At 42.4% G+C, this 10,624-nt stretch overlaps 1 protein-coding gene across 1 annotated transcript in view; it reads left to right on the top strand.

Moving 5' to 3' along the window:
• Positions 1–10,624, top strand: part of NCOA6 (nuclear receptor coactivator 6) — a 35,708-nt gene that overhangs the window by 18,726 nt on the left and 6,358 nt on the right. The window contains exons 9-10 of the mRNA XM_015413414.1: positions 4,689–4,810; positions 5,841–8,822. Of these exons, the coding sequence (XP_015268900.1) occupies positions 4,689–4,810; positions 5,841–8,822 (3,104 nt within the window). The remainder of the gene's footprint in view (positions 1–4,688; positions 4,811–5,840; positions 8,823–10,624) is intronic.

Below are 10,624 nucleotides of genomic sequence, written 5' to 3'. Positions count from 1 at the left end.
CCTTCCTTCCTTCCTTCCTTCCTTCCTTCCTTCCTTCCTTCCTTCCTTCCTTCCTTCCTGAATCTGTTCCCGTCAGCTGCCATGTGGCTGTGGGAACATGGGAAAATGAAGAAGCATACTGTGTAGTTCGGCTCTTGGGATGCAGGTGTGTGCAGCCACAGATTTTAGCAGGTACTATTGGAAAAGTAATGTTTGCAGCTAGTGATGACATTCAGACAAACCTTGGTTTGTTCATTACAGACGCAAACACTGGGTTGGATCCAAATTAAATTTTCTGTCAATAGAATGGAACTTTCTTGCCTCCTTCCCATTGCTACTGATCTCCACAAAATTTTGCTCTTAGGGGATAGGGGATCGTGAGGAATGGCATGAAGGAGTCTACTGCAGGAAGGGGAAATCAGTGGAAATTGCCACTTTACTCTGGATCGAATATCTTATGTTTTCTCTCCCAACTCCTCCCCTTGTGCATTAGGCATAATACAGGATTAAACTGAGAATTCCAGTTTGTTGGAACTCAGGCATCCCAGCAGATTTGGAACTGAAGTCTTTCTCAGTGAGGAAGCCTTCCGTTGTGCTCTGTGTCTCTTTTATTTTTACTTTATTTATAGCCTGCCTTTCTCATTGAGACTTGAGGTGGATGGAGCACGAGAGGAGGCTGTGTTAGTGCCTGCCATGGGCAGACACAGGTTTGTTATGAGATCTCAGTATGTTACGTAACCACTCATGCACGTTTTCCCTACTGCTTTGGATTTCTTCCACACAAAAGGTAGTGCCACCGTAAGATACTAGCCTTACCTTACTCTAGTCTAGTAGACCTTTGAGAAAATATTTTGTCCTTCGTTCCTTCTCATAATTTTGGTTCAAAGAAATCTGATGAGGTACAGCTGCTCACCTGTATTTTCCTAAACACTTCATTTTGCAGCCCCATGGGGATCAGTCTTTTCCACCCAACTCCCCTCTGCCACACACAAAACCCCCCCTTATTGCACAGCAAAGTTCAATGTATAGGGATGCAGAGCTGTGTATACCCATTAGTCATTTCTTTTTAAAAACAAACATTCCTAAGGTTGCCTCAGACTGTCAAGTATAGCACATTGATCAGGTACTAACGAGGCATCATGTATAGCTATGCAAAGCCATGAATGAGGATAGTAATCAGCAAACAGGGGAGGAACAAAAAGAGCATAGTACTGATGTGCTCTTTGAACTATGAATTAGCTTGAGAGCCTTTATTTATGGACATTGCAAGTGCAATGGCAGAACCTCCATTCAACTAAAACATAAAGTTTGTTTTTGTTCAGTCGCACAGTCGAGTCCAACTCTTCATGACCACATGGACCACATCATGCCAGGCCCTCCTGTCTTCTGCCGTCCTCCGGAGCTTGCTCAATTTCATGTTTGTTGCATCGATGACACTGTATAACCATCTCATCCTTTGCCATCCCCTTCTTTTACCTTCAGTCATTCCCAGCATCAGAGTCTACTCCAGTGAGTGCTCCCTTCTCATTTGGTGGCCAAAGTATTTGAGCTTCAGCTTCAGTATCTGGCCTTCCAGGGAATAGTCAGGGTTGATTTCCTTTAGGATTGACTGATTTGATCTCCTTGCAGTCCAGGGGACTCCCAAGAGTCTTCTCCAGCACCATAATTCAAAAGCATCTATTCTTCAGCACTCGGCCTTCCTTATAGTTCAACTCTCGCAGCCATACAGTACTACTGGGAATACCATCGCTTTGACCATATGGACTTTTGTTGGCAGGGTAATGTGTCTACTTTTTATTATGCTGTCTAGGTTTGCCATAGCTTTCCTCCCAAGGAGCAAGTGTTTAGGGCAATTTAAATGGAAAAAGCAAAGAGATTCAAGTTCAGCAATTCAGCCCTTTAATTCCCTCCACTGTAACCTTAATTTTGTGAAATGAAACAGCAAGGAAAACTGTCACTCACTTTACAGCTGCCACCTGCTCAGCATCTTAACCTTTGAGCCACCGCGACGTTACACCCCATGGAAATCCCGAACGTCCCCAAACCCATTCCTCCCCCGACTCCACCTCCCCCAAATCTCCCAATATTTCCCATCCGGAGCTGGCGATCCTACTATGAATGCACATTCCATTCAGGTACGGTGTACTGTGGATTGTTTTTAATACATGCATTAGATCATCCTCATGTTACATCCAGGGGCGTAGCCAGGAATTTGTAGGGGGGGGGAGCACTGAGGACGCCGAGGAGGCATAATGCCACTGATGATGCTCCCCCTTTTAAACACATTTATTTACATCATTTATAGTTTGCCTTTTAAACTGGTAACTTTACACAGTATAAATCAAAACAGTCAACAGGAAAGAAACTAAAGAAATGGGAATATGAGAGTTAAGGTGGATATAATTGAGGCAGAGTATTTGCAATTGAGCATTTTGTGTAGGAAATCTGAAATCAAACAGTGAAACATCTAGCAGGTTTCACAAGTAGGAGCTAATTTTGCCCAAGGCGTGATGGAGAAACTCTAGGTGATAATAGCTGATAAAAAACCATAAAGCAGTAGAGATCTTTGTCATTCTCATGCCTTTAATGTGCCATCAGCTTCTTTGTTATCTTTGCTGCAGCAGACTAACAAGGTTAATCTTCTAGAATCTTATCTTTTAAATCATAATTTTATTTAGTTGAGTCCAAAGCTTAAGGGGTGATTTCCAATAAGCATGGTTTACAGTAAACAGCCTGTAGAGATTTGTTGCATTCATTAACCCATGATGCAGCACATTATTAAGGTTATTATGCTGTCCTTTTATTTAAGTTAGTTTATTTACATTATAGTTCACCTTTTTAACTGGTAATTTACATAGTATAAATCAAAACAACAGGGAAGAACCTCTAAAGTAATTTCCCTTGAGTAAAGAAAAAAACACCCTGGGTTGGTTTTTTTAAAATCTTGCTTTCAACATAGTACCCTGTTTCCCCGAAAATAAGACCTACCCAAAAAATAAGCCCTAGCAGGATATCTGTGCATTTGTGGTATAAGCCCTAGTGTGTCTTCTTGAGAAAAAATAAATATAAGACTGTCTTATTTTCGGGAAAACACGGTAGCTATCCAGTTTTGTACTTCCTGGCTTTGGAACATTTGAATTATGTCTTAACTGTAGTTAATGCCCCTCTTTATATAGATGATAAGTCATTAAGAAATGTTTTCTGTGTGTATCTGAACAATTGTCTTTATGGCATTTCATTTAAAGCAAATTCTCCCTTTGAAATAGTTCATAGTACCATCCCATGGCTCAAACTGTTTGCGTTAAGTTCTAATGGTAGGCTGAGAACCAATCAAAAGGAGACGCAGCAATTCTATCTTCCATTGACTGCCAGGGGTACAGTACAGGATGGGCCAATTTTTGCTTCTGGTATTGCTAGAGCTCCTGAACGTATTCCTTGATAAAGAAATTTTCTTTGATCTTTTAAAAAAATTTAACCTGGAAAATCTTTTGATCTTGCATCCACCTTCAGTATTCATTTAATATTATTCATTGCATCATGGAACTCAAGGCAGCATGCAGCGGGTTCCCAGCAGGTTTCCTATCCAGGTGCTGACCAGACCTACGCTTGCTTAACTTGAGCAAGGTTGCTGTAATATGTGCATTCCAGCCATACCTTGGTATCTCTTTGAAGAAACACTGCGTAACCTCCCAAAGCAAATAGAGTATGTGTTTGGCATGTATAAGATGCCAGGTTCAGCATTTAGCATCTTCTCCTTGGCAGAAGACCTGTGTCTGAAACAGTGGGAAGCTGCTCACACTTCTGACAGACCTGAGCTAGCTGGGTTCTTTTGCCAGACTCTGTATAGTGAGTCCTGCATTGTGATCCTGTATGATATCTCCTTTAGTTTCAGTAACCAAAGATTTACTGCTTGCTTATCACGTGAGAGAGTGCTTTCATTAATTTGTTGAGGTCTGCTTACTACAGTTTATCTTGCCTCATGGGTTCCAAAATCTCTCCTCCTTTCAGCTGATAAAAGGTAAAGGTTCCCTTGCTTGAAAGCTAGTCGAGTCCGACTCTAGAGTTGCGGTGCTCATCTCCGTTTCAAAGCCGAAGAGCCAGCGCTGTCCGAAGACGTTTCCGTGGTCATGTAGCCAGCATGACCAAACACCAAGACACACGGAACGCTGTTACCTTCCCACCGAAGTGGTCCCTATTTATCTACTTGCAATTTCTTGCTTTCGAACTGCTAGGTTGGCAGGAGCTGGAACCAGAGACGGGAGCTCACTCAGTCATGCGGCATACTCGGGTCTCGAACTGCTGAACTACCGACCTTCCACAGCCCGCAGTTCAGCGTCTTAACCACTTAATTATTAACCCAGTAGAACAGCTATGATGGGGTAGCACAGACTTAAATAAGTGAGTCTTGAGAGGGGTTATCCTGCAAGAAGAATAGCCAGGCATGTTTGCTTCTTACCATAATAAAGTTTTTAAAGGCCTACAACTGAAAAAATCTTTGTATGTTGGATAGACCCATGTTCTGTCAGTGAACAATGTGCTCGCTGTATTTGGTCAAGGGTTCGATAAACATTTTGTGTGTAATAAATGTCTGATTATAGCACAGCACAAACGGAAGGCACAGCATGTCATACACTTTTTTGCATTTAAATTCAGTCACTTTTTTTGGGAAGAATTAAATTTGCATTAGTCATACATATTTCTCTCTTTAGTGCCTCAGATTCACGCCCAGCTGGTCTGGAAGAGGCAGATCAGCCATCGGTGCCAGGAGAGCAAGGTATAAATATGGATAACACTGGACATAAACTTGCAGACTTCGCAAACAGACCACCAGGTGATGAGCATAGTTTATGATGGTTTTAATGTATTCAGTAAATGCAATAATGTTATTTGTTGTGCCTCAGAGATGTTGTCATAGCTTTTAACACTGATTCTAAATGTGATTTTTCATGTCATCTCCAGCAAGCTCCAAAGAGGCTTTTTCATAAATCACGAGCATCCAAAGATTCCTGCCTTTGTACCCAATAACATCTTTTTCTATCATGTAAATAAACTGCAGGGAGCTGCAGTTTATCCCAGTTTCCAAGCATATGTAAACAGGATTTAAAAACTTGTTTACATGTCTTACAGGTTGTGGAATAGTCCATAGTGAACTGCAGCATACCTGCAAATTCTGCAACATGATATTGCCATAATTTCTTGGTGTCTATATGGTGAAATGCCAAAATCCTGAATATCGGCACCACATTTCATTTTGTTGCCTGTTCAAACAATATGGAGAGTTCCTTTGGAGCTTTTCTCTTTGTGCCTGGGGTAACACAACCCTTGAATAATTTGGCATCATCCGTGAACTTGGGTTGACTTTTTTCCAGATCATTACTGGTTCCAATGAAGTACCTTGCAGACCCTGGACTTAATTCTTTCCTTTGTGAAAACTGTGCATGTACTCCAGTCCTTACTTCCTGTTGCCAGTCCATTACTCATCCTCTTCTAATTACATAAGGATCTTTACAGAGCCACCCACAGTAGAGTTATACCCTTCTAAGTCCATTGAAGTTAATGGGCTTAAAGGAGTGTAACTGCTTGGGGTGGCACTTTTTATGAGTAACATTGTGAATACTCTTTTGGAAGTCCTAATGTATAATGTCTTATGTACATGCTTGTAGAGACATGCAAAGAATGCCAAAAGGACTGCAGAAGCCCCTTGTGATTCTTAGCAAGACTGTAATAATGCTTCCCACTAATCTTATCTTTGAAAATAGGTATTACATTGTTTACCTGTCAGTCCTCTGCTTAGGAGCTGTGTTAGACTGACAAATTTCATATTTCTGATAAATGAATGTTTGTCTTTTATCTGTCTGTAGGCTACCCATCACAGTCGATGGAACAAAGATCCCTTCAGCAAATCCCACCTCAGCTTTTACAACATGGGCAGCAGCAGCAGCAACCTACACCAACACCTCAGCAGACGCAATCCCAACAGCAACAGCAACAACAACAGATGATGATGATGCTTATGATGCAACAGGACCCTAAATCTGCCAGACTTCCTATTCATCAAGGTGTCCATCAACCTAGGGGCCCTCTGAATGTAGAGACTCAAAGAATGCCGATGCAGCCAGGGGGCAACATGTCAGTTATGGTTAGTCTGCAAGGTCCTGGTGCAGTGCCTCCATCTCCTGACAAGCAAAGACTTCCTATGCCAAACAATCCTTCTCTAGTGAATACTGCGCGAAAGATAGTTTACCAAGATAATGCACAAAACCCTACTAGTTCTCCACTGGGAGAAGTTCCATTGGTACCCTCTATTGCAGAAGGAAATGGGTCTGAAGCCCCTCCAGCATCAGGGACTCAGAGTAATATTGCATCCCATATAGTGGTTTCACAAAACCAATTGATGATGGCAGGGCCAAAACCTGGACCTTCTCCATTGTCAGCTTCCCAAGGTGCAAGTCCTCAACAGCAGCCTAATTCTCTTCCTGGTCCTCACCCCCACCATTTTCAAAATGTTGCTACTACATCACAAACATCACGACCCAAAACACCAAACAGGGCAAGTCCAAGACCGTACTATCCTCAGACTCCCAATAATCGCCCCCCAAGCACAGAGCCATCAGAAATAAGTTTATCCCCAGAGAGGCTCAATGCTTCTATTGCAGGTCTCTTTCCTCCTCAGATTAATATTCCTTTGCCTCCTAGGCCTAATCTTAATAGAGGGTTTGATCAGCAGGGTCTTAATCCAACCACTTTGAAGGCCATTGGGCAAGCACCATCAAATCTCACCATGAACAATCAGTCAAATTTTGTCTCCCCACAAACACACAAGTTGGATCCTATGGCTATTAATTCAGGAAAGCAAACCAATACTGGAGGAGCAAAGCGTGCCAGTCCAAGCAACAGTAGAAGGTCCAGTCCTGGGTCAAGTAGGAAAACCACACCAAGCCCTGGAAGGCAAAATTCAAAAGCAACTAAATTAGCTTTGACACCTCAGCAGAATCCAGCGCTCATGCATAACATGGACTTACAGAGAAGTATAATGGTTGGCCCTTCTCCTTTGCAAATGCCCATGCCTGGAAGTTTTCAAAATAATGGAATGTTGACTGTTCAGAACCCTGCAATACCTGTATCTGTTATGAGTGGTATTCCTGAGGATAACCACAAAGAGAGCTTCAGTGGCCCTCAAGACAGTGCATGTCCAAGTACGCAAGCTGCCCAAATGAACAGAGATCAACGCAGCATTGAGCTGAAAGGTGTTTCAAGCCAAGAAATCAAAATCCTAGTCCATGAAGAGCAACAGAAAAGAGAGACCACTTCTGTAGAAGCCAACAAGCTTCCCAGCCGGGAAGAAAACAAGAGTATTCTATCTCCAGCTATGCGTGAGGCACCAACATCCTTAAGTCAACTTCTTGACCATTCTGGAGCTCCTAATGTAACCATTAAGCCTCCAGGTCTCCCTGGTCTTGAAGTGCCTCCAACAGTGACTTGTGCAGAGGAATTTAAAAAAATTACTGCCATTCCTCCTCCTCCTCCTCAGCAGGATCCCTCTTCTACCAAAGATCCTGCTTGTTCCCTAACCTTACCTCCAAGCACTGAAACCTGTTCAACTCAAATGCAGCAAGATGTAGGAGACATAAACTCAAATGTTTCTCAGAATATTCCCCCAGTAATTCAGAGGTCCGTTAGCTCCGCTGCTATTTCCACATCACTCCCACCCAATCAGATAACTGTATTTGTAACTTCCAACCCTATCACATCAGCTTCTAATTCATCAGCATTGCCTTCTCATTTACAGCCTACATTAATGTCTACTGTTGTCACCATGCCTAATGTGGGTAATAAAGTCATAGCTTCTGAAGGACAAACAACCGTTCAGTCTAATGCTCGACCTCAGTTCATTACTCCCGTTTTTATAAATTCATCCTCAATAATTCAGGTAATGAAAGGGTCTCAGCCAAGTACAATTCCTGCAACCCCAATGACTTCTAATTCTAATTTAATGCCACAGTCTGTTGCAGTTGTTGGTCCTTTGCATTTATCCCAAAATATAAAGTTCTCGTCTGGGCCTGCACCACCTACCGCATCATCTAATACGCCTATCTCAAGCATGCCAACCAGCCGGTCATTGGTTATTAATTCACTAGCAACTCCTGTTCAGCTTCCCTCTTCTCCATCAACGGTTCCTTCAAATACTTCTTTGCATCCTCCTATTCAACAAGTCAAAGATTTCAACCCAGAGGAGATGAGTTCTCAAACTTGTGCCTCTGTTGACCCATGCTCTGTTGCAGCCACACAGTCTGGAGCTGTGGTTTCCCCTCCTCGTGCACTTAGCCCCGGATCTTCTATCAATAGACGAAGTCCAGTTTCATCTACTAAGGGAAAGGGGAAGGTGGACAGAATTGGCCAATTTTTGCTAACAAAAGCATGTAAGAAAGTCACGGATGGCTTTGAGAAAGGGGAAGAACAATATGGTGTGGAGGGAGAAGTGGAAGGCCAGGAAGTAGATGTTCCAACTCCTAACAGTTTGGAAGGGGAGCAGTTGCCTGTAGAACTGGAAGGTAACCCTGTGGCACCTCTAGCACCTGTTCTCTTGAAACAAAGCACTTCTGGGATTGGCCATTTGAATATTGGTACTGCTGCTACTGTTTCTGCCTCAGTATCTCTTAGCTTACCTGGCAGCGCTCCTTCCACAAACGTACTCTCCGTAGTAAGCACTCCAGTGATTTCTAATGTCATACCGACAAATCCAAGCACTAATGGTAACCCTGGCACTTTGCCTGCAGAGCAGGTTGGAATTGGACCGAATGATGAGAGAGCAGAAACGCATCCTGAATTATCACAGAATATAGGTATGTATTCTAATTATATACAGCTCCCCTTCAGCAACTGTAAGCTCAAAATATGTATGGAAAGCTGGATTAGAGGTGTGAATGCCTGGGAAAATTTTAGGCCCCCTCCCCTGCATACACACAGTTAAATCCAAGGTCTGGCAAACAAAGGCAGTTTGCAATACATACCTTTACTACCTTTTTCTGTCTCCTGCACCCCTCCTTCAGTAAAGCTACTGCTGAGGTCTGGGGGAATTTTACAGAACACTACTATATACTGTGTGACACAGGACTGCAGACAGAAAGGGAGGGGAATCAACAGGAATCTCCCTTCCTCGGTCTTGTGCAAGGAGGACTTCAGTTCACAGAACTTGCTCTGCTTATGGAGGAGAGAAGGAGATGCTGGTTGAGTTCCTCTTCATGATGCAGCTCCCTTATGTGGCATAGTGGTCTCAAGGAACTCCTGAAGATAAGCATTTCAGGTTCTTTGACCAGTGGTATTTATGGGTTGGCTGGTAGCCAAGTCCTTTTTTAGCCAATAAGTGTTTTGAGTAACAGAAATTCAAAGCTTGAATTGACCACCAACCCAATGCTGAATCCAGACCACTGATTCCAGTCCTAGATAATAAGCTTCCTTTTGTTTAGTCAATTTAATTTATTTCTGTGCTGCCTTTAGGCATTTTGATAAGCAACATATATAAAACAATCACTTAAAAATAATTTTGAAACCATTGATTTGCAACATCATCATAAAATACATTAACAGTCTTTCAGCACAGGAGCATCCTCAGTTTTTTCTGAAATACCAGTTGAGATGGCACCAGCTTCTGCTCCTGGTTGATGGGCCTACCATAACCTGGAGCAGCTGCTGAAAAGGACCTTCCCTGGGTCTCCATTGGTTTTATTCAAAACAAGCCAGTTTCCACAGACAAACAGATCCCAGTAGGAAGCCCTCATTCACTGGTCATTACAGTATAGATCCTTTCTATTCCAGTTCTTTAAATTTATTCTGATTTTCCCAACTAGCAAAAAATTAAGAACTGTTTAGGGTTGTAGCTCCAGATGCATTTAAAACTGTTCGAATAAAATTAAGGCACACATCTTCAGATTTCCTAAAAGTACTAATTGGCATTTATTATTTTGCTAACAAAACTAGTATAGACAGTACATTTCATGTTCATAAAGAGGTAGTCCCAATTGAGGTTTTGGCAAGCAAGTTAAGTGTTGCATATATTTTCAGTTTCCTTAATGTTTTAGTGTTGTTTTTCTTTTCTGGAAAAAAGGTGTGGGGGGGGGGCACACAATGTATTTTAAGGCTTCAGAATTTCCAGTATGAGCTTCTGACAATAAGCAATCTCAGTGTGATGAATGGAGAAACTGCCCTTCTTATGACAGACAAAATCATTTTATTCCAAATCATTGGTCTTTCGGTAGATAAATATTCAGTGGAAGAAATTAATATGAAAAAAGAGGGGAAAGTTATTGTGTTTTAAAGTGCTGCTAATAATCCGTTGGCACTTAAAATGTGTGTGTGTGTACATGTTGTTGTTGATCTTGCTCATATGCATGGTGGCACCTGCAAAAAGCCCTTCTCAGATGAACAAAGCTATTGTGCCAGAGGGTTCAAGGCTTTGAGGGGCTTTGTATGTGATATCCAGTACCTTGAATTGAATCCAGTCACTGATGGGCAGCCAGAGGAGTGACTGCAGAATGCTTGTTCTGCCTGTGTATGTGCATAAAGTGCTGTCAGGTCACAGCAGATGACCCCAGCCATGGACTTTCAAGGCAAGTGAGCAGCACAGGTGGTTTGCCATTGCCTTTCC

The sequence above is a fragment of the Gekko japonicus genome, unplaced genomic scaffold (assembly GCF_001447785.1).
Source record: "Gekko japonicus isolate JY-2015 unplaced genomic scaffold, Gekko_japonicus_V1.1 scaffold79, whole genome shotgun sequence".
Lineage (NCBI taxonomy): Eukaryota > Metazoa > Chordata > Lepidosauria > Squamata > Gekkonidae > Gekko > Gekko japonicus.
The sequence above is the reverse complement of the archived record's forward strand: the minus strand, read 5'-3'. Positions and strand labels throughout refer to the sequence as shown.